Source organism: Pleuronectes platessa, chromosome 5 (genome assembly GCF_947347685.1).
Source record: "Pleuronectes platessa chromosome 5, fPlePla1.1, whole genome shotgun sequence".
Classification (NCBI taxonomy): Eukaryota; Metazoa; Chordata; class Actinopteri; order Pleuronectiformes; family Pleuronectidae; genus Pleuronectes; species Pleuronectes platessa.
This window is the reverse complement of record NC_070630.1, coordinates 20,806,180-20,829,229: the sequence shown is the minus strand read 5'-3', so window position 1 is coordinate 20,829,229 and position 23,050 is coordinate 20,806,180. Positions and strand designations below refer to the sequence as shown.

At 43.0% G+C, this 23,050-nt stretch overlaps 1 protein-coding gene across 2 annotated transcripts; it reads left to right on the top strand.

The window, feature by feature from the left end:
- akap1b (A kinase (PRKA) anchor protein 1b) lies at nt 1-19,317 on the top strand. Of its 2 annotated transcripts, XM_053422522.1 has the most exons (12): nt 7-155; nt 3,953-4,109; nt 4,379-6,018; nt 8,676-8,800; nt 9,173-9,299; nt 9,463-9,590; nt 10,416-10,593; nt 11,140-11,290; nt 13,654-13,721; nt 13,917-13,990; nt 14,068-14,133; nt 14,949-19,317. In XM_053422522.1, the coding sequence occupies exons 3-12, from the start codon at nt 4,404-4,406 to the stop codon at nt 15,009-15,011; spliced, it is 2,595 nt and encodes an 864-aa protein (XP_053278497.1). In that variant the 5' UTR covers nt 7-155; nt 3,953-4,109; nt 4,379-4,403; the 3' UTR covers nt 15,012-19,317. The 2 variants fall into 2 exon arrangements, with proteins under 2 accessions (XP_053278496.1, XP_053278497.1); XM_053422521.1 differs by lacking the exon at nt 3,953-4,109 and having other exon boundaries at nt 1-155.
- Nucleotides 19,318-23,050: the final 3,733 nt, after the last annotated feature.

Genomic DNA, 23,050 nt, shown 5'->3' with positions numbered 1-23,050 from the left:
CTTCACCAGCTGTTGGGTCTGTTTTTTTTTTGGGAGTGATGCTAGTCGGTCAACACGTGGGGAGTAGAGACTGACTTTCCAAAGAGGACACGTTAGAGAAAGCCCAACTAGCAGTAGAGCTCTCACCGTGGCGGCGCCGTGGAACCTAAAATACTGTAAGTAAACCCAGACACTGCGGAGAGGAGGGGGCGCGTTGAGCGGCGAAGGTGGAGGAGCGTGCTAGTCAGTAGCATCTGCATCATGTCCACACCGTGCAACTTAGTTCAAATCCTCACACGGAGGCGTCACACACGCACATCGTGAGAAAACACCGGTTGACTGACATCGCCCGCGGCGCCCTGGGAGCTGTTTGCGGTGCCCGGTGCCGCTGGAGGGGCGCAGTGATCCCATGTCATTGAAACGACTAGCCCACACATCTCAGTGAGTTCACAGCCAGCGCACTCGTGCTAGCCTCTGTCCCTGTTGTGTAAGTGAAATCCCCCCTGATTCCCTCGCTCCTGTCGTCTCTGTGCATCGGACTGACAACCGGATCGTGTGGCCTGGATGGTGACAAACGCGTCCCGGCACAATGTCCCCGGCTCTCAGTCAGCCCAGGCCGGCTAGCAGGCTAACTCCGGAGGTCTGAGGCCCAGGCAGAGCATGAGCGCTCCTCGACTCGAAATGTCCTTTAACCCTGCGCCACTGTGACACTTGCCCTCGGTGGTGCGTTGTGGTGCGTGTAAAGCTGCGTTATGCAATGGCTGCGTGTAGTGGCCCACAACACTGTGTTCAGTGTGGTGAATGGAAGTCCTGAGGTCGGGTCAAACACGAGGCTTTAACCGTGTTACCGGCCGACCGCTCATGGTCGCCGGGCCAAAAGCAATGCAGTGTGGGGAATGTGCGTGTAGCCGCCCCGTGGTTTTAATACGTGTTTACAATGATCGGAGACGTGTTTTTAGGATTATAACCAAAAGGCTGGTTAGTTGGCTAACTTAGGTGATGCCTGCTTCCCCGCACTGCGGCCTGCCAGCCAGCCATGCTTTATTCCCAGCAGTGTAACGTCAGGTCACAGCCTCCAGCCCGAGTCACACCAGACTCCCCGTGGATATCTGTCATTTAACACTCGACCATGCTTCTTGCAGATTGCTGTGGGTTTTATCCCCCGTCCCAAGTTCCTCTGTGGATATTTAGAGTGCCCTGGTTAATTCGGCTCCAATGTCAGGGGCACACGTTTCCATAAATTGCTCCCATTGCCTGCTAACTTGTCCCACGCCAGTTCAGTTTATTTAAGACACAGGCAGGATGAGGTGCAGACAGACACACGTCCCGGGTCTTGTTTTTATCTCGTAGTCTTCCTGCACTGAGGCGTCAGCATGTTAAGGTTTAATCAGAGAAGTTAGCGTGCAGCTTCACGTTGTCGCACGGACCGGTTAGCTAGTGCCATTAGCCGATGTTTTTATGGAGCGGACGCACACGGGGATGATAGTCTTGCGTTTACACGCCAGTGCCGGACGACGCCACTGGGATTATGTATTACGCTCGTCGTGTGTATTATGAGCACGTAGCTCGTGGGATATTAGCGAAGTCGCCTCTGGACGTCGGGTCGTCTAATGGACAACGAGGAAGACGGAGGTGCGGTTTTCCCGACGCGTTCTTGAGGCAGTGAGGTGCTTTTCTCTGGGGTTTGGTTGTCCGTGGGCTAAACAGCAGGATTAGCATGTAGCTAACATCAACGCGACTGTAGAGGTGCAGCCACCGTTGCCTTCTGGTGTCCCGTCAGTGTGAGGTGATTGTAATTATTATTCCACACAGGAGACGTGTTGAGGAGCCGGCCTGCATTTCAACCTGCAGGCAGATTCCACATCAATGTTAATGTCGCCCTCAAGAATTGGGCTTGTGTTTTGCAAACCACACTCCTCCATGAGAGCAGGCAGTGACTGAAGAACAGCACAGTGGAGTTAACTCCATGTCGGCGGCGCAGAGTCCTGCCTAGTTACTAGATGTCAGATGTTACTAACCCTGGATTGACCTTTTTCTGATATCGTAAGCTCAAAGGTCATGTTGCGTGACAGGGAGCGAGCCTGTGCTGAGTGAGTGCAGAACAATGAGGCTGATAAGAGAAAGTGTATATATATCACAAAGGATCAGCAGAAGTGTGGTGTGTAATAGGGGCACGTCGTTATTGGGTGATGAGGGTGCTAGTAAGGACACTAGACTGTATCCACTGTGCAAGCTGCTTAGGTGGCTTGTGCTGGGCTTGTTGGAAGTTTCCAACATGTAAATTAAGCCTGACCACTCCCCTATTCAAGCCACCAAGGTCACAGAGCCGGAGCCTGACTGGAAGGTCAGGATCAGCACCGGGGAATACCAGTCCGTCCTGTAAGGAGCGCTGTGGATTGGTTTGACTCTCCGTAACTTGTATTATAACCTTGTTCAAGGTGAATGTAGTGTGGGCAACCATTTCATAGGCACATGCTCAGATCAGCCACAACATAACAAGGGTTAGATATAGTTGAATGTTGTGTAAGTGTTTATTTATGTGTTTGGTTGTGTGTTTATATATTTACTTTAAACACACACAAAGTTGCATTAAATAAAAAGTTCATTATTTGATTTACTCGTTTCCTGTTCTAGGCCCATATGGTGACCTTTTAATTGTTGATCACTTAAATTTTTGCACTTTTATTGCTATAATGAAATTTTTAGCTTTATCGTGAAAATACATTTTTTAAACTCTGGAGCACTCCCTGTTCAGGCCCAAATCGTTTGTTGATGAGCAAACTCCTAAAAATAATAGATTCCTTATTTAGTGTGCAAAAGTTGAAGGGTAAACGCTTGTCTAGTAGTAGTAGTTGTACGTGCTGATTACAAAGCTTTACATTTTCTGCTATAACCTATAAGCTTACCTAAGATAAACCAACAAACCACAAACTTGCCTTATGCCGTAACCAACTGTGGTTAGAGGTTATGACGCAAATGTCTTTTCATAAATTAGGAATTCTGTGTTCAGTTACATCGTGTAGCTCTATGATATGTTGGAGGTTTGGAGTTAACCCAGTCTCAAGTGGCTGTTGCTTTCAGCTCACCAGTTCATTGGGGATTCTTGTCATATGATCCCTTAGAAACTGAACTGGCTGCTTATTCTTAGCCAGGAAGAACCAGGTGCACATCTTACACACTCTTTATTTCCTAGATGTGAGTATATTGTTGGAGCTCATGGACAGTCCATCTTACTTTTCTGCTTGCTATAGAGGCTGTAGACCTTTTGATGAGTCTTGTTTATTTCCGTTGGATTGAATTCATAATATTTATCTACATAATTGCTGTTTACACATAATGTCTATAGTGCTAATGCTTTTTCTGTGATACTGACCTGAAGCCATGCAGCAACAGGTTTCAAAATTCACCTATTGATGTGTTCAGAGATACTTTGACATTTAACAGCAGCGTTTGTATTACATCAACTTACCAAATCCACTTGGACACTTTACAGATTCTTGTCATATTTGTATTTCAAACCATGGAGCGAATTGGCAAAGGACCCCTTGCTGATTTTGACTTTCAGTATGTCTGCACAGCATTAACTGTTAAACTTGAACGTCCATGATTACAGGAGCTTTGACCAAAATCAGAGAGAATGCATATTAACAGTTGATTGACCTATTTCAGGTTGAAATTTTCAACCTGAAATACACGACTGATGATTTCTGTTTCACCTAATGATCACATGTCTTCCAGTGCCTATTTTCACTGGTTGAATTGACTTGCTAAGAGACAGACGACAGCTGCAAAACCCTATTTTATCAATGCTCATCTTATTACTAAACAAAGTGTCCAACAACAAGTAGTCACTGACGGAATGTAGCTCAATCTTTACATTGCATATTTAATGTAGAAAATAAGTAATATAAATGTTTTTCGCAACATTATAGCATGTCATTAATGTAACTGTTTCATTTCCCTTACTTGACAGATGCACAAAGCTTTCATTTCCTAGTCCTGGAACTACAAATTACTACAATTACCATTTTGGCCAATTCTCAGTATTTAGGTTTGGGATTGGGATCTGACATCTCCACTCCTATGTATCCTGCTGTTATAAAAGCCTACCTAAGACTCACAATCTTGCTGTGAGTGCCCTAACCCCAAGGTTGGATCTTAAAACTGTCATGCCCTCAGTAGTTACACATGGATGCATCGTTGTTTTCAAGAGGATCACAGCAGACTTATTGATGATATGAAATACAATTTTTGTTTTTTTGTCTAGCGTATTGCCCGTCCGTTAAAAGAATTGATTAAAGGGTGAAATTAAATTCTTAAATCGTACCAGTTTTGCCAGACCTGCTATGAATTGCATTCAGTCAACTAATACTAATCTGTCTGTCTTTGCAACTTTCAGGTGTAGCTGCTAGTGTCCTGAGGAAATGCCGCTGAGGTTTCGCGCGGTTGTACCCTACACGCTTCCCGGAGTACTCGCACTTATCGGCTGGTGGTGGTACATCTCGCGGAAGAAAGAGCGGCTCATCAGTCTTGGCAACCCAGAGGAGGCTCCGACTGACATAGGCCTTCGAACATCTCCAGCAGAGGGTAGCAATGGTTTGATTGAAAAAGGCACTGTGTCCCCCACAAATGACACAGAATGCCCAACCCACAGACCCCCAAAGGTCACTGACAAGAAAAGCGATCCTGAGAACATTTCCTTAATCCATGTCCTGGACAGCAAAGCATCACCTTTCCCAGAACTAAATTCTGGAGAAGCCGCCTCTCTTCTTGGCAGAATAAGGGGAGAGGAAGTCCATAATGCCTGTGTCTTGCCGGAACCAGCATTTGGCAAAGGCGACAGCCTGCAGGTGTCTTGGAAAGACCATAAAGACCAAGAGAAAAGCTCATCACTTGGTTTGGTAACAGAGTTGGAGATACACCAGCTCAATGATCCAGCCTCTGCTCCAGAAGCCTCGGTAGAGGAGGAGGTCTTGCCTTGCCGGTCTAATGAGGTCACCAGCTGCCCCCCCACAACAGCCTACCTGTCTGATGCAGAGAGGCCTGAGCCAGAGGGAGAAGTTGCAAAGTACCACAGCACTATTAATGCCCAAGATGAGATCATTGTTTGTGCAGTCACCCCAGCCAAAGTGCAGAGAGGGATCCGATCAGAAGCTGACAATCTAGAAACGCCATCGGCGCAGGATCTTCATCAACCTATTCTAACGAGCACACCTGCAGATACGGATCCAACCTCCATAGCCTCGACCATTGCACAAGACTCCATCACCTCATCAGTGAGCCGAGGGGACATCCAAATACACAGCAGCAGTGAAGAGGAGCAGGATCTTGAGCGTCTGGCAGCTGGACTCATATGTGGGGTCATTTCGGCAGCCACCCAGGAGGTCCTTGGGGTTAACATGTGCCAGGTCACAGACAACAGCCAGCCCAGCTGCAGCAGCAGCACACCACTGGCTAGCAGCAGACAACACTCCAAACAGGAGCCAATCATAACTGCACAGCAGGACCACCATCATCTACTGACAAGCTCCTCGCAGATCAGCTGTGAGTCTCGAGAGGCAACAGAGCAAGAACAGCTAGGAATGACTAATGGATGCTCCTCAGCTCCCTTATGGGAGACCGATGAGATCAGGCAAAGGGTTCATCAGACAAACACTCAGACAGGCCACTGGCCAACCCCATCGCAGGAAGAAGCACAGAGTGTGCCACTGCTAAACACGCAACTGAAAGGTGATGAAGTAGCCGTGCTGGCCGAGGACTCAGCCTGCAGCACATGCCACTCTGAGGATGGCATCAGCAGCGAGGATCTTCAAAACAGCATGTTCGATAACCAAATGGATGTAATCCAAGTGACAGACTTGTCAGCAAGAGAAGCCACACAGCCTGGGTCGCTGGTTGAGACTGCCACAGACCCATCAGTTTTGGACGTGACTGAAGAAAACTCTGTAGATGCTGCATGTGAAATAAAGAGACTCAACGGAATGGGCCTGAGGAATGGAGCTCATGGGACATGTGAGGTGGAGACGGACCAGTCGGGAGGTGAGACATCAATCTGATTGTTCTGTGCTTTGGTGTAAGCAGTGTTGCTAACTATGACATTTTGTGATTTAAGAATATGAGCTATACAAATGAAATCTGATACTGATATGAAAAAAACAAGAAACTACACAATACTATACAGTATTGCAATCTAAACATATTTTCCCCTCTAATCAACTCATCTTGCCTGTGTGGGGATCCACCAGTGCACTGCTGATACGTGACACACTCAAGTAGATGTTAACATTGAATGATATAGAATAGGTCAAATCTATTGGCAGTTATCCCGAAGCTATTTGAGTCAGTATCACACCAATAGACCATATGACTGTTGGATCGGTGCATCCTTAACTCCCCTTGTGAAAATGTCTGACATCCTCCAGGAACCATCATCAGTCTTCAACTGGCCCAGCCTTTTTGATCTCCCCCAGCTCCCTTTCACTAAAAAGGTCTGGTACCATCCACTAAGTGAGCCCCCAATTCAAACTCGTTTTAATTACACTTCTAAATGTAATTACTGAGCCAACGTCAAAGACTGCAGCACAGATCTAATACATGACTGCACCGCCTTTCTGCTCCAGTGGCTTCAATCAATCCAACATCTAGGTCAGAGAGTTTTCCCGAAAATCAAGTTTGAACAGATTTCACATGACTCACACTCTGTTAAATATATTCAGAGGAGGTTGAACACTTAAACACATTCCTCTGGTCTGTGATGCCTCCTCAGCTGCTGCTCAGAGGTGAGCCCACAGATTTTTTTTTATAAGGCAGTTGCGTTGTACAAAGACTGACAGTCTCACCTTTGATCATAACTTTACCACTTACATTGTAGAACCCACAATACTTCCACACGCTGCTTCTACGATGCTCTGGTGTCATGATACTCCGCTCAGGAAGGCTTTGCTTGCTAGCCTTTGACCTATTTTACAGATTGGTCAAGGGGGTGCAATAGATCAAGCTGACAGTGAAAGCCCTCTGCTGGATCTGGAGACAAACTACTTCACGTGGTCTGATGCGCTTCTAGATTGGATATTTTGAATTTGGATTGGCCATTACAGGTTGAATACAAACATTTCCAAACAAGTTGAATAAATTGGTAGAATTTTGAATAAAAGTGACAGCTCTAAAATTGACTCCATGGCCCTTTCTCCGATATGGTATGGCAACTCCATAGGACCCGTCCTGTCAGAGAACATAGTTCCCCATGGTATTCCCCTTCAGCCAGCTGGTATGACGTCACTGTGGAATTTGATCTGCCCAAGCTCAGAATACTCCTGAAGCAGCTTGATGGCCTCCTCCTCCCTGAGGCCTTCAGGGTGCAGTTTGTCCCACGTGTCTCGTGTCAGACCTACCTTTCCTGAAATGCCCACATGACCAGAATAGTCCTCTTCTGCTTGGCTGGGATGACATTCAATATTTAATTAGTGCAGTAGTATCAAATACTTTGTTATTGTAGTGGAACGCTTTTGTTGTGAAGCAGTGATCATGATGTTTGTGTCTTTGTCTTTTCGTAGAAGGACATGAGTGAGCACTTTGACTGGAGATCTGAGTGGAAAAAAAGCATTACCTATTAAATGCAACCAGGCTGATTGTGATGTAAAATTCAACGTAAATACTCATCTTTACACCAGCACACTAATGTCTCTCAAAAACCTCATTTAAATGCTTAACATATCCCCAAAGCAGGGTTGAAGAATATTCATCCTCGAGGCAAAAAGTACAAAAAGCCTCTCAGATATACAAAAATGTTTCCCTCATAGTGCATATAGACAATATCATAAAATAGTAGAGTAACATGCGCTCCAAGGTCGTGCCTTCAGGCTTCATGTCTGTAAGGTCACTGTCAGGGTGAAAGAAACCTATGCAGCTGTTATGTGTCACTGCTGGAATCATAGTGACTCGAGAAAATAAAACAAGGTACAGACTTTCCCATAGAAATGAACAAAACATTTATTTTGTTGAAGTAAAAGAACCGGCCAGTTTGCAGCAATGTGCTTGCTGTGATGAAAAAGACTTATTCAAGTGTCGTTCAAGCTGGAAACTTGCAGCTAAACTGGATGAGTTACAAGTCACTTGAATGACGTAAATACTCTTCAGCAGAGTTTGAGTGGACAGCAAGTCCACACTGACAGAGACAATATTCTCCAGGCAGGTTTTGTAGTATACAAGCTTAAAGCAAGGAAGCTGAAACCTCGTTCAGTTTGAGAAGTTTTGAAGGAGCCTTGTTGTTTGAGTCAAATTGTTTGTTGTGTGCAAACACTGTATTTTCCTCCTGTGCAAAAACAAAAGTCTGCTATGAAATCTGAATATGCTGGTGACTTTGCGAAAGCCCTTCAGGCATTTGGCGAGACGTTTTACTTTGAAAAGTAAACAAAGGGAACTGAATATATTTGCTGAGCCGTTTAATGTTGATGAGCCTGAAAACCTACAACACAATCACTGAGCCGAGAAGCAACGACAAGTTCAAAGCTCAGGACAACTCTTCTGAAGTTCTCCTAAACTGTTTTTATGTCCCAAGGATTTCCTGTGTGCAAGAAGTAGTGTAGGATATAATGTGCACCTGTGCCTGAACTATTAACATTGTTGTGAATCAGAACATTGCTGGTAAAGGGGATGGTCACTGATCATTGTCTGTGTATGTATGTTTGTGTGTCCAGGCTCTGATGTGAATAGTATGGACTCAATGGACAGTGGCTGCACTATGGGTACTGGGGAAAGCCAGAGCAACCACGCTGTCCCCTCGGGCTCTGAGCTCATCATCTGGGAGATCGAGGTGCCAAAGGTGAGTCAGGACAAGTGACGGGATAAAAAGGGATAAAGCTCACTTCCTCTTTCCCAGCGTTTGTGCAGCAGTTTACCCATATATGACTGACTCTTAATAAAATTGACTTGGAAGAAACAGCTTTCCAATATTTTGGAATATAATAATATAATTGCAGACTGAGAATTCATTGAAAAGATCAGGTGATTTTTCTTTTTTGAAATGTATTGTCTCAAGACTAAACTTACTAGACACAAATAATTTATAGGGAATAAGTTTGTTTGTATTAAGAAGAGTCTGTATTGTGGCTTGGCTCTTGGTGTTTGTTACGTTCTTGTTTTGTATTAATGCGTGGACCTTTTGACCTCTCATCTACGTTTCTTCCTGAACCAGCAACTTGTCGGGCGGTTAATCGGCAAGCAGGGAAGATTCGTCAGCTTCATCAAGCAAAACTCTGGTGCAAAGATCTACATCTCCACCCTGCCTTACACCCAGGACTTCCAGATCTGTCACATAGAGGGTGAGTGAGGCCGACCACGTCTTCACTTATACTCATGTCGATTTGGTGTGAAGGGGTTGGGATGGCAGGAAACCAGATTGTCAGTGGGAGAAAACCAGCAGATCGTGTCACAGAAACTTGTTCTGGACTGCACCTAAACTAACTGTGAGGTCTCTCTCTGCAGGTACGCAGCAGCAGGTGGACAAAGCCCTGTCGTTGATTGGGAAGAAGTTCAAAGATCTGGACTTAACAAACCTATATGCACCTCCAGTGCCCCAACTCGCATTGCCATCACTTCCTATGACCTCCTGGGTAAGGATGGGCCATATAACTCCTGAAAATCCTTTTAGTTTTGTAATGTTAATCAAATTGACTAATTTAGTCCTTGTTGTGTGGAAGTTACACGACAAAGACATTAAGCCGTTCAGTGGCCTCACCTTGAGCCACAGTTGGTGACAGGTGCCATTTTGGATTCATTTTTAGTTCGGTAAAATACAGATTTGTTAAGCTGAACAGCCAACAAATCTCTCATTCCCTTTTGCCTCTCTCTCAGACATCATAGTGCAGTGACAAAATATGTTGTTAAAGTCCAGTCAACCCAGTAGAATATGTAGTTTATATACAATACTGGTTGAAATAACAATATTCATAATTTTCATCCAAATAAGCTACCTAGAAGTACAGAATGGAAAAATCGAGATTCAGAACCTGTAAAAATCTTTCGTACTCCATCCTGTCACATTAGAACGACAAAGCACCACAAGTGTTTCCTCTGGTCACTGGTGAGAAAATATACTGCAACAGATAATCCAGTTAAAAGACTAAAACGACACCAACATGCTGCACATACACGTAGGTTTGTTCTCATGTCAGACAGGACTTTACAACATTGGAACATGAATTCATCAATAGTCATTTTCTTCTACATCCCAGTGTTTGCAAAGTAGATTTTACAATTGGCATAATTCAAGCTATAACCTTCAAGGTGTTTTATCTTGAATGTTTATTCATTGGCTGCTGCTTTACATTCCAGGACAAGATTAGTGAGGTTTTAGTCAAATTACATGAGCTCTAGATGGTAATTGTCCTAATTTGCTGGAGCAGTAACAGTTCCTGACTTGTCATTTGACCTCTCAGCTCCTGCTCCCCAGTGGAGTGACAGTTGAAGTGATAGTGGTGAACATCGTGTCAGCCGGCCACATCTTTGTCCAGCAGCACACGCACCCCACCTTCCACGCCCTGCGAAGCCTCGACCAGCAGATGTTCCTCTGCTACTCCCAGCCCGGCACCCCGGCCCTGCCCTCACCTGCTGAAGGTAACCGTGATCACATGGTGGGATCAGAGCACACTCTTGATGTTTCTGCCCTTTCAGTCATTCTCTTCCCTTGTAAATCGTTGACACCATAAGCTGCTTGAACTGCATCTTCAAATATCACCCAAAAAAAAAAAAGTTAAATTGGTGAGAACAAAAATAATTGGTTAAGGACTGTGGACTTTCTTTTCTTAGCAAATTAAAAAGAAGCAAAATTGTGTTTCATCAAGTTGCATTTTATGCAACTTGTTAGATTTAATTAATATATATTAGAGTGAAGAAGGGTCATATGCATTGTTACCAGCTGCATGTCTTGTCATCTTACATGAAACTCAAGGCAGTTTAAGTGTGCACACGCTTTATTAGATAAATCAAATCCTGCTTTAAGATTATAAATTACTTTTTTAAAATTTGACTTGGTAAATATTTAGTTTCTATTAAAGTCAGCACTTCAACACAAAAATAGTTGCCATGACCACAGGGCATGACTCAGCGTGGTTTCCCTTGGACCTACAGCATCAATAATTTGTGTGTTTGTGTGTCTTCCAGTTGGTGTGATCTGTGCAGCTCCGGCGGTGGAAGGTGCCTGGTGGAGAGCCCAGGTCATCACCTTCTATAAAGAAACCAATGAGGTGGAGATTAGATATGTGGATTACGGAGGCTACGACAGAGTGAAAATCGACTCACTACGACAAATAAGGTGAGTTTCTCTGTATTAAAACCATTTAAACAGATGGACGACATGACTGCTCCCCAAAAGTGAAGCCTTAACCTCTTCAATGAACCCTGGTGGCTGGCTGCAGTATATGTCATAAACCTTGTGTCCTCCATGATGGTGGATGAAACATTCACAAAACTAAAGTTAAAAACAAGTTTTTCTCAAAGATGGTTCCTGTAATTTTAGGTAGTTCTTACCACACTGCTGTATGTTCAAGGGTTGATGGTCTTTTGGGGGTTGGCTTTAATTACTTATTTAATGCTATAAAACAGGGGTTTACAACTGGTTTTGTCCCAGGGACCACCATTCTGACTAGAAAGTAATCCGCGGCCCACTCGTGTGCGTGCGTGCGTGTGAGTGAGGAAGCTATAACATTTGGTTTTCCATGTTGGTTTTATTTAAAAACCTAACAAATCTAGGAAAATCTGTGTAAAAAACGACAAAAACGTTTGATTTTTCAGTGCTTAAGAATTGAAAACCAAATTAAAATGCATTTTGTAGCTGTACTGCACCTCAGACCCATATGTACATCAATATATAACGTTCATGACTTAAATGTACAATTACAGTAAAAAAAAAATTACGAATGCGTCAAGCTTTTCATAGACTTGACGTTTGCATCTCTCCCTTGCATGGAGCTGTTCAACTTATTAAGCTCCGCAAAAACATCTGTGAGGTACGCAGGGGGCCGCGGACCCCTGGTTGAAAACCCCTGCTATAAAAACTCCTGACTCCAAGTGATGTCTTGGTAAGATTACAGTGTTCATGTAAAGTTGAGACTTGTTGTTACACTCAAAACTTTAAAATTGAAAAGGGTTTCTTGGAAGCATATTGCCAGGACTTCTCTGGACTTCACAATCCAGAAACAAGCCAGAACTGTAATAAAAACAAATGTAGGGGAAATAGTGGTGGAACAATATGCCAGTAACATTTCATGCTCGGCGTGAATGTTGTTATAAGAGGTTCCCGTTGCGGCTACTGCCGGACGTGTAGAGGGGGCAGTGGGTAAGTTCACAGTCCAGACTGCTTGGAGGCAGAGAGAGCCGAGCAGAATCATAGCCTGGTGGATAAAGATGTTTCTCAGTGTGGTGTATCAGCGTCTGGTATCTTCTCCCAGAGGGCAGGAGACTGAAGGGGCTATGACAGGGATGAGTGGGGTCACTGACTGGGGTCGCTCACTGTGCTGGTGCTGTTGTGGGCTCGGCGTGTGATGGAAATATCCTAGAGGCAGGGAGCAGTGACCTGTGCAGCCTCATTTCTCTGCCATGTAGGGTAAAGGCCAATGTATGCTTCTCCGTTTTGACGGACACGGACAGATAGGACCGCCCTCTCCAAAGTGGAACGCCCTCTCCGTGCCTCTCCGAGGCTCCTCGGAGAGCTTTTCGTGCCGCGCTCATTTTTCTAACTATACGTCGAAATGACGGACAGCCCACGGATAGCACTTGGCTGTGATTGGTCCGCTAACGCCAGCATTTCGGAATGGAAACTTCCTGTTCCATTCCCTACATCACAATAAACCAAAATCACAACTACGACTCTATGATTAATGTGACAAGTGTGTTAAGCCAGCAGCGTTGTCCGGCTGAATGTGGCTGGTTAGAGCACTTACGGCATGTGTGTACGGTCACATACGGTTATAACGAACTTTCATAACGGGGCTAGCGGGCTAGCCACCATGCTAACTGCGGTGGGAACAGCGCAAAAACCCGCTGACTTTAATCCCACGGCTGTCATGACACTGTTTCTCAAACACCGTCAGGTTAGAAGCAAACACTTGGTAGTAGTTAGTATCGGGAGTCCCTGCTGACTGTGTGTGGAAGCTGGGCGGAAGCTAGCTGCCTCCGTGTAGCTTCAAGCTGTTGCAGCTGTTGAATTAGCAACGCAGTTTGGAAACAAGACCGGGGAACCGCTGCGTTAAGACATGATAACAAAAGCATTTTGACCCGCTGGGTGTCACTTTATTCAGCAAAAACTGTCGCGTCATCAACATCCTTTTTGTTAGTTGCCATCGTTCACTGTGTGTGAGGAGCCGGGAGGACGTAAATAAACCAGCGTGGACTTCTTCTATATACCTCATGAAGTAGGCTTGTCTAAGCTCGACTGGACTCGGAGAAGCTGAGGCCTTAAGAGACTCTAGAGGGGGCTATTGTTTTTGTTCTGGAATTCCTAAACCAAAGAGGAGGTATAATATCATACGTGTTTTAATATTATTATTACTCACTGACAATATAGAACGTTTCAGAAAAAAATCTTAAAGCTCCACGTTTTTAATCTTTTCCCAGTATTTTTTAGATTAAATATGCCTCTAACATGTGATTTTCCTTTTCCCTCTTCTTATTTTCCAGGTCTGATTTTGTAACACTACCATTTCAAGGTGCCGAAGTGCTGCTCGACAGCATCGCCCCGATTCCAGGTACAACATTGTTTGTCTTTACACATTTAAAAACGTACAGAATCAACACCAGTTTGACAGTGGAAGTGTCAGTTCTTTCAGTGTTGTCTTAATTTAATTTGTGAATTTGTCCAAGTCTGAACTAATGTGTGCAAAGTGCAGATATAGTTAGTTGGAACTGATATGTTGTGACCTATGTGAAATGTGTTTCATCAGGAGAGGATCGTTTTTCACCAGAGGCGACATCGGCGTTGGAGGAGCTGACCAGAGGAGTGGCGCTGCTTGCACAGGTGAGACCACCTCCACCACTGAAGCTCTGCCCAGAGTCAACACTCGTCTCTAACCTTTCATTTGTCTTTCCGTGAAGGTATCGAACTATGACAACAACACAGGCCTCCCGCTGGTCCACCTGTGGAATATGGTCGGAGAGGAGGTATGATGCTCTGCTACACCTACATGAACAATCTCACTGTGCTCCACACTGAGGGTGACGTCTACCTGCAGTTTTACTGGAAATGTTAATGTAGATACTGCAACACGACTTAAAATAACTACTTTGTTCCATGTCCCTCAGTGCTCCAAACCAACTTATTAATGCACAAGTGCCTCTAACTCTTTCATTAATGTGCACCCACAATTTTTCACTGTGCCCTTTGCCAATAATACACATAATAAACCTCTGCTTGACAGTTCCAATATACATTGACAATTGCTGTATTGCCTCCCTGTACACTTCTAAATTATTTCCTTTGGTGTTAAGCTGCCATCGGTTAAACTCAATATTTCCTGCTCAGTTCTTCTCAAAAAAAACGTTCAATTACTCAAAATTTATAATAAACATTTGTGGACCCAATTATCTGGACATTCTGGTGTTTACCGTTTACACAGAGCGCAATAAATTGTCCTGGCCAGACACATTCACAACAAAAGAACATTTCTGGATCCTTCAGGCAAGCGGTGGAGCCAGGGTAGAGCACACAGGAGGCGGAACATGATCCTGTGTATATTAGTGCTATTGTTAACAGCACATCAACACTGGCGCCACACACACATTTTTGGAGCAACTGACATTTACCCTCTAACATACAGCTCCTCTATAAAATTTCAGGAACAAGTGCGCGTGTCAAGCCAGTATCTGTCTTCAATGTGAATTCAATTTGGAATTTCATTCATGGCAATTTATGCATTAAAAATTGAAGCAATTTAGAGACGACTGAAAAGGATGAATGACTTTTTGTCTCTTTCCAGGTGATTTCAGTGAACCGTACCCTGGCAGAGAGAGGCCTGGGTTCTTGGGTGGAGGGATTTTGAACTCCTAACATGCTCTGACCTCGACACCTCCAACTGCACCCCCCCAGTCTCTCGTGGTCAGCAATCTGGGATCCTGACCCGTGCCCCCAGCCCTACCACTGGATCTAAGAAGATTGTTCTTCTCGACTTTCTTTCATCATTTTTGTTTTTGTTTTCTTTTGTTGTGGTTGTCATCGTTACCCTCCCTCATTCCTTTTGAAAAGAAAATGTAAAGATTGTTTGCAGGCATACTCTAAAAGAACCCAGCACTGCTTTAAAATGAGACAACGTCCCCCTCTTGTACTTGTACAAAAAGAACTCCAAGAAGGAAAGGGAAGAGGTACTTGGGAATTTTTTTTTAAAGAAAAATCTATATTATAACTAAATAAAGGTGCAGAAAATATTTTTTCCTCCTCCATCCTACCTTCATTTTTGCTCTGGGCCTTTGCACTTTGACTGTGGATCATCATGCTGTGTGGAAGGACTGGCGCCTCCATCAGACTATGTAGAGTGAGTTTCACTGACACATCGGCTAGAGTCGCCTGTAGGGCTTTGCTTTTCAAACTTGACTCAGCAGATGTTGTGGTCAGAGAGTCGCCTGGATAGAATGTGGGGGGGCAGAGAAACTGAGACTGTTGACCCTGGTGGAGCACAGAGCACCCAGCTGGTCTGTTCAGCCCTGTGGCCTCATGAGACATGGACTTCTCTGGGGTCTCCCTCCAGAGCTACAGCACCTCCAGCTCGTATAGAAGAGCGAGCTGGTTGCCTCTGCTCTACGACTCTCCACCAACTTTCACTGCGTTAAAGAAGAACCAGGAATTTCAAGCACCCAGACAACAAGCAGTTGAATAGCTTTTCCCAGTGGAACTTGGAAAGTTGGGCAATAGTTCTCAAAGTCATTATTTCCAAGGTGCATTTTTCTAACTGCCTGTTCAAGGCGACATCCAGCTGATACGCTTCTTTGTGTTGGGCCTGTTTTACTTTTGTTCTATTTTTAAAAACTGACTTTACTGTAAACACTTATTACAATATTGTAGTGGCTCTAAGTCCTAACATTGAGTGTCCCCAAAGTCCTGAGACCTGATGATACACACTCACTGAGCACTTTATTAGGAACAGCTGCCTATTCACGCTGCGATCTGAGGAACAATCCATAGTCATGGAGACACAGGTCAGACGCTTCAGTTAAATGTTCAGTGCGTAGAATTTAGTGACATCTAGTGGTGAAGGTGCATTTTGCAGCTGAAAAGTCCTCACTTCACCCTCCCCTCCAAAACATGAGAACATGTGGTAGTTTGTCCAGTTTGGACGACCGTAGAAAAATAACATGGCGGCCTCCATAGAGATGACCTGCTCCTGTTGTACATATAAAGTATTTAAATATAAAAGTCCCATTCTGAATTAAAGAAAATAAACTTATCAAATTTAGATGAACATACACTATTGAAAACATCCCTAGGATTATTTATATTAAATTCCTGCCAATCGATCCCATTCACCTGAATCCTACACACTGAACTTTTTTATGTTCACAACAGAGTGACTAAAAAAACAGATCCCTGGGATTGTTGGGGCCAGATCTGCTGGTTTGAATATTTCTGAACCCTCTGATCTCCTGAGATTCTCAGTTTCTTGTGTCCAAATTGAGCCCAACAATATCCAGTGAATAGCAGCTCTGTATTTTCTAAGAGGTCACACACACACCTGAATGTTTCAGTGGTGAACCGTCGCCTCCTGTTCACTTCCAATCTGTGTGAGCAAAGAGGTGACTGAATTACTTCCTCTAGCGAGGCAGATTGCAGCATGGCTTCCTGTGGACAACTTTGACCCGCGATACGTTTGTCCGTGCCATCTGTGTGGTGTTCCCAACAAAGTGCTCAGTGAATTTATATACAGTACATTAGTGCACAAGATATTTCTATGGAGATAAAAACACAATCTGAATAATGTTGCACTCCCATTCAAAATTTAGTAGATGTTCTGCAACTACTTCACGTCCCCAGGTTTAATCCTAATTCCAAAGAAAGTGGACTGTGTCAGCTGGTTGCTGCATTAATACATTATATTAGTGATTAATGTGACGTAATGGCAGACTGCTGCTGTTACTGTGACTTCAATAAGGGACCCATGAAAAAGGAAGTGTCACTGTTGCCCTCACTGTAGACTTGCTGCGTCCTATGGCACATTTTAAACTTATCAATGCTCGACACTGACAGTTTTCATCAGGCTGATGCCTGTGTTCACTAGCAGAGCAGAGCCTTGTTCTTCACATGTGGACAACAGTTAACTTTATCTTTCAATTCTTCAGAGCATCACGTCCTCAAGGCCAAACCTGAGGAATGCTGAGCTGGTGTAGTGAAGCATTAACATTAGTGATCCTGGATAGAAAGTATCATGAAGCTGATCTTCAGCTGACCCTTAACTCTGGGTTTTTCACTCCCGCTGTCAGCGTTATTCATGTGGAAGTTCATCATCAGAGACATTGGCTTCTTGAGGTGAATGTTTTTAATTTGAACAAAATGCAAGAGCAGAAAGAAGTATCGAAATATTCTTATTACAGATGTGAATTCATAGGTTAAAGAAGAACTTTTTTTTGCCTTTCAACATAAAGAGCAATCATCTGTTTCCCCTTTCTCTGGAGATGGGACATCATTCTCAGATGTTACACATGAGAATTTAACAGTAATCTGTCTGACCTAAAGGATGCTCTTGTGATTTAATAGGAGCTAATTAAGAGCATGTGGATTTCTTTGTCTAATAGACAGTGAGTAGGAAAGGCCTTGACTGCCGTCCACTTCAGGCAGAACAAGTCATTATTAATATCTGTGCAGCTTGTGGTACCATGGTAATATATCCCAGTTAACTGTGAGCCAGATTTGTGATGCACAAAAATGTGAATAACAATTTGAGAGGAAAAAAATGGGATCAAACCAAGTCTGCTGATTGAGAAACAGGATGACTTCAGATTGTTGACATCTTGTTGAGGGGAGTTTTACAAAAGAGACTCAGGGGTTATTGTTCACAGATTAGTTACCAGGTTAATGATCTAGTAAACACGACATGTTCAGATGAAGAACGAGTTAAAACGTTAAGAGGGGGTTGATGAGGACGAGGCCACGCTGGTGATGTGAGGATCCATGATAACTTTGGCTTTAAGAACCGGATCTAGACGTGCTGATGCTGCTCACCGAACCCCTGGATTAGTTTATCCACATGTGAAGAACAGGGTCCTGCTGCGCTGGGAGCATTTTACCACGGGTTTTAACTTCTATCTCTTCAACTGTCTTTTCACTATTGTAGACATTTGTTTATTTTTGTCAGACATGTTTATTCAGTATCATGCAGTCCGACCTTCCCTGTGTTTGCACGTATATACTAACAATCGACTCAGCTGGACGTGGCTGAGTGAAGAAGGGATTCCTTTCCACATTATGACTCTAATTCTAAATAACGTTGGATCTACATATGTCATAGTTTTAATGAGGTTTTTCAGTGGAAAAAAATGTTATTCTAGCAATAAGGCAGCTTTATTTGGACTATTTGAAGGACAGAATGTTGGGGGGGGGGGGGGTATTAACTGTTTAAATATCTGACACTCATGTCTAGAAGGATAACCGCTGTCAACGGTAACACACTGTAAGGTAATCTACACTTGTTCAGTTCAATAATTTATCTCAGGAATGGTTAATAGGGTGATGAAAGCAACATGCACGAGGGCAGCTGATGGTGGATTGTGCTAGAAAACATTGGATAGTGACGTGCAGTAAGTGGGTCGTCAGTGTGTGTGTTGACCTCCTGATGAAGGTCAACACACGTCGGTGCTGGGATCGGAGCAGTAGCCATATTGTCTGTCCCTGGCCTGTGTGCATCCTTCCTGTTTCACATGGACTCTGCTCCTCTCTCTCTCTCCTTTTTTTAAACAACTGTTTAAAATAACCCCTCATCCATCCCACCGCTGCCCCCTGCTGCCCATAGACCCTGTAGACTAGTGTTAATTTCTTTGTATATAAGATATTGGACTGTACTTTTCTATAACACTGGAGAGAACAAGCTATAAAGGGAACATTTTTTTCGTTTGGTCTGCTCTAGTTCATCCCCCCGCCTCCTCAATCAACTCACTCACTGTTGTCACGCCGTGGGACTGATTTGTAAGTGTTTGCACAGCTAGACAAGTCATCATTTGATTATTTAAATGGATGTTAAGCTGTCGTTGCCTAAAAGCATTTAACATGTACAGATCAGGTTTTTTTGCTAGGCCCATCTTTAAGTTTGATTTGCTGATTGTACAGATCTATTAGGGAGAAAAAAATAAAAGTTATTGAAAGTGTTTTGGCATTTTCTTTTTCCGTGTCTTCATTGGTGATGTGTGATGAGAACATTTCTACAATAGATTGAAAGGGATTTACAAAACAAGAGGATACATGTCAAGATATGGTTGATTTCAGATTTTCATATATATATATACATAATGTGATGGAGCTGCAAATAACCCTTGAAGGGGCTTAATCACGGTGCTCTCCAATAGAACTGCTAGTGGGTCATCTACCTGATATTTTCACAAAGTCTGTCTGTAGCTCCTATATCCCACACACCGTTCATTTCACCGGCTCCGCACTTGGTACCTGTAATTTTAAGAGCCCAAGGATATGCATTATTGAATTCGGTGCGATTTATAGACCCAATGCTTTCAATATTAATGAGAACAAAAGATGACCAGCGCTCTGTAGCCGTCAGGCTGTGGACCAAGTTGTATCTTCTTTTACGTCCTTGGATAAACTACAGCACTACCAGATCCAGAGACAGACAGTCACAGGTGACGCAGGGACTGATTTCCATGGCAAAAACATTCATAGAATCACCTCTCCTGCTACGACATTTGTTGCTGCAATTCTTTATATCGAGCTGAATAACAGCTTTTATTTTGAAAAGTTGTGAGCTTGTTTCTGAAGACTGTCGATTGCTTAACAGATGTCAGAAATGAAAATTTAACGTAACATATGAAACAAATTATAGGAGTTGAAAAAATCATTCAAACTTAAATATAAGTGTAAGAAATTTTTTCTTTTATGTAAAACATTGACTATAAAATTCGCTATTTCAGATAAACCAGGTAGGATTAACAAAGTTTTCTAACTTCTCTCTGGACACAAACAATCATTCAGTACTGTTTGAGGAGGACTCACTAAGGAAAAGGAACAAATCTGAAAGTTTAGAAAGGGCATTGCACTAGTTTAAACAAAAAACAAGAAATCTATACACCGACAGATACATGGTCGTCCTAAAAATAAATTGGGATGACATGATTTGTAAGTATAGTTTACAAGGAGAACCCAAAAGGAAAACATAGCAAAGAGGAGAACTGCCTTAAGGGTGTGTGTGTGTGTGAAATCATGACTTGTGACAAAAGGTTTTGCTTTATAGAAAAAAATTTAATGGTTAATATATTTACAAATATACAGTAATTCATAAAGAAATGACCATGGTACAGCACGAGTAAGAAAGGACTAAGAAATCCTCACGTAAGAAAACTTCTGTGGAAATCAAAATGTAAAAACAGAACAATCACTAATAACCATAACATGAGTGTGAAGAGAAATAAACCTGTGTGACGTTAAACCTGCAGCACAGCATCTGCACAGTGATGTGATTTCTGTTGATATGACACATTCTCACACTGTGATGAGGCTTGACAGTCATGACACACAGCACTGCACCTGTACAACACATGAGCATCAACACACAAGTCAGCCACAAACGACTGACTGAGCCAATCAGACATCAGACTAAAGAGAAAATCCACCCAAATGACTTCTACAGGCCCTTCCCCTCAAACTGTTATTAGGATGAGGAGTGTGCCGGTGGCAGAATGTTCAGCATTTATTATTCAACAGAAAGTTTAAGTGAGATGAAATTAACTCAAAATCAAAATATTAAATTGATTTCAGCTGAAAACTAAATTTTAGAAAACCTTTAATACAATATAAAATATACATTTCCCCACATTGCTATAACCGATGATGGATATTTTCTTTTGTTTTTTTTAATATGTATTTGTCAAATTTCTTTTTTTGGTTGCACACTGATCATGTCTTTAAATTTAAGACAGTCTGTTAACTAGGATGACTCTTGGTAGAGCGCATACCTGCCCCAACGGTTAAATTCAATCAAGCAGAAAAAAATTCCAAACATAAATATCCTAACAGATCCATGAATTATTCGCTGGGATAACTGTGAAAAAGTTCTCCCTCTTTATTTTAAAGAAGGTGAAAAAAATAGATGCACCCCCTGGTTCAGATCTACAACAAAATCTAAGTGAGTTCTTCCCTGACCCAAACCACAGCCTACCACCAAGTGTGGTCGTAATGCATTCAGTTGCTTCTGTGTAAAACAGACAGGGGGTGAAAACATAACTTCCTTGTTTTAAGTAATTAAACACAAACTGAACTGTGATTGTAAATGACAAGCACCCACATCAGTGAATTCAAATGTCAAATGAACTTTATGATTGCAGCTTAAAATTCAATTATTGAGCGATATTCTTTATATTTGTGTTCAATTTTAGTCATTTCTGATGAGTTGTGTTATGAAAATCTTTCATAAGGAGGATGTTCATGTTCCAAATACCAGCGTGCTTGAGTGTGAAGCACTACGTGGTTTGAGTTGGGTCGTTCTTAGCGTATTTTCCCTTTAGTGCTCGGTCACATGTGGACATCGTTGAAATCATGCTCTGTGTATCGGAAGACTAATCATTTAGTGAGTAACTTTAAAACAGAAAAGCTGAATGTGATGTGACCGATGAGTAGAGGAAGCAACTTGAACTTCTTTCTCAAACTCTTTTGCATCATCTTATGCAAAAAGTAATCCTGGTCTCCTTTATGTTACACTCTGGCCAAACAGTCAAAATGATGCTTTAAGTTCACAAGAATAACCTGAATGGCAGATCTGTGCTCGTCAGGTGTGTCAAACTAATCAAAGTGGAGCAGAATATCTCTCTGGACAGGTGGGGGGAGGGGGGATGCTATGTGGTGGGGGGGAGGGGTCCCTGAGAGGAGAACACATCAACAGCTTCCCCACAACAAGTCAGACAAATATAGTCTCTAGCAGATCCTAAAAGAGCCTCAAACACTGTTCTTCTCCACTAAGTGTTACAGGCCGTGGATATGTGAGTGTGTGGTGATATTGTGTACATGTGGAGTCAAAAGTGACCGAGTGAGGGAGTGCGTGTGAAACAAAAGCCGCCCATCCCCTCAGCCTTCTTAAGACTCGTGTGGTCGTCGGGTTGCCTCGTTAAACCTATTTTAAATGGTTATTTTCATAATTAGATTAAAGACAGTGTTTTGCCTCTGTACACCAGCCCTGTAGAGGCCTCTGCCCATTCACCTGGGAAACAGATGAAACCAGGCAGGACTTGCAGGATGATGGAGGGAGATGAGCTTACTGGTGTTTGCTGGTAATGCAGCAGGATGAAATCCTGAAGTGTTGGGGCTAAAGTAGATTAATATCTTCTGCTCAGATTCCCCCAAATGCTGCAAAAACTAATACTAATAATGTCAATGATCTCCAGACCGGTGTTGACAGCAATATCCAAGCATTGAAAATTACATTTTATAGTAATGTTATTTTCTCTGTTGAGCCTATGAAAATGAAATCGGAAGCCATTAGTAGTTTATATATATATATATATATATATATATACTTCATTCATGGCTACATTTCAAATTCACTGTGGTGGTGTACAAAGGCAAACTCATAAATTATCACTGCCTGAATCCTTATGGAAGCAACTGTGCCTGTCATGCCTGTTCAATTCCCCAAAAGCCGATAAATGTCCATTGAAAATTCTCTCTGATCTTCAAAAGGAAAACTCTGCAAGTTGATCTCATCAATGTTCAAACACACTGGAGCTAAAATCTCAGTGAGAAATGAGGCGACTCTTACAGCCGACACAGGCCAACGTCCGGGTAATTCTGATGGAGGGATTGCTTTGTGGATTAACTTCTTACAGAAACACTGCTCTCTCTCTCCTCTTAATCCGCACCTCAACCTGCTGACTGTCCAAC

What these genes read in the sequence shown, in the direction of transcription:
- akap1b (XM_053422521.1), top strand. Translation starts at nt 4,404, where the DNA reads ATGCCGCTGAGGTTTCGCGCGGTTGTACCCTACACGCTTCCCGGAGTA. An exon ending in CCTGCCCTCACCTGCTGAAG is followed by an intron (nt 10,594 to 11,139) that starts GTAACCGTGATC and finishes TGTGTCTTCCAG; the next exon opens with TTGGTGTGATCTGTGCAGCT. An exon ending in GGAATATGGTCGGAGAGGAG is followed by an intron (nt 14,134 to 14,948) that starts GTATGATGCTCT and finishes GTCTCTTTCCAG; the next exon opens with GTGATTTCAGTGAACCGTAC.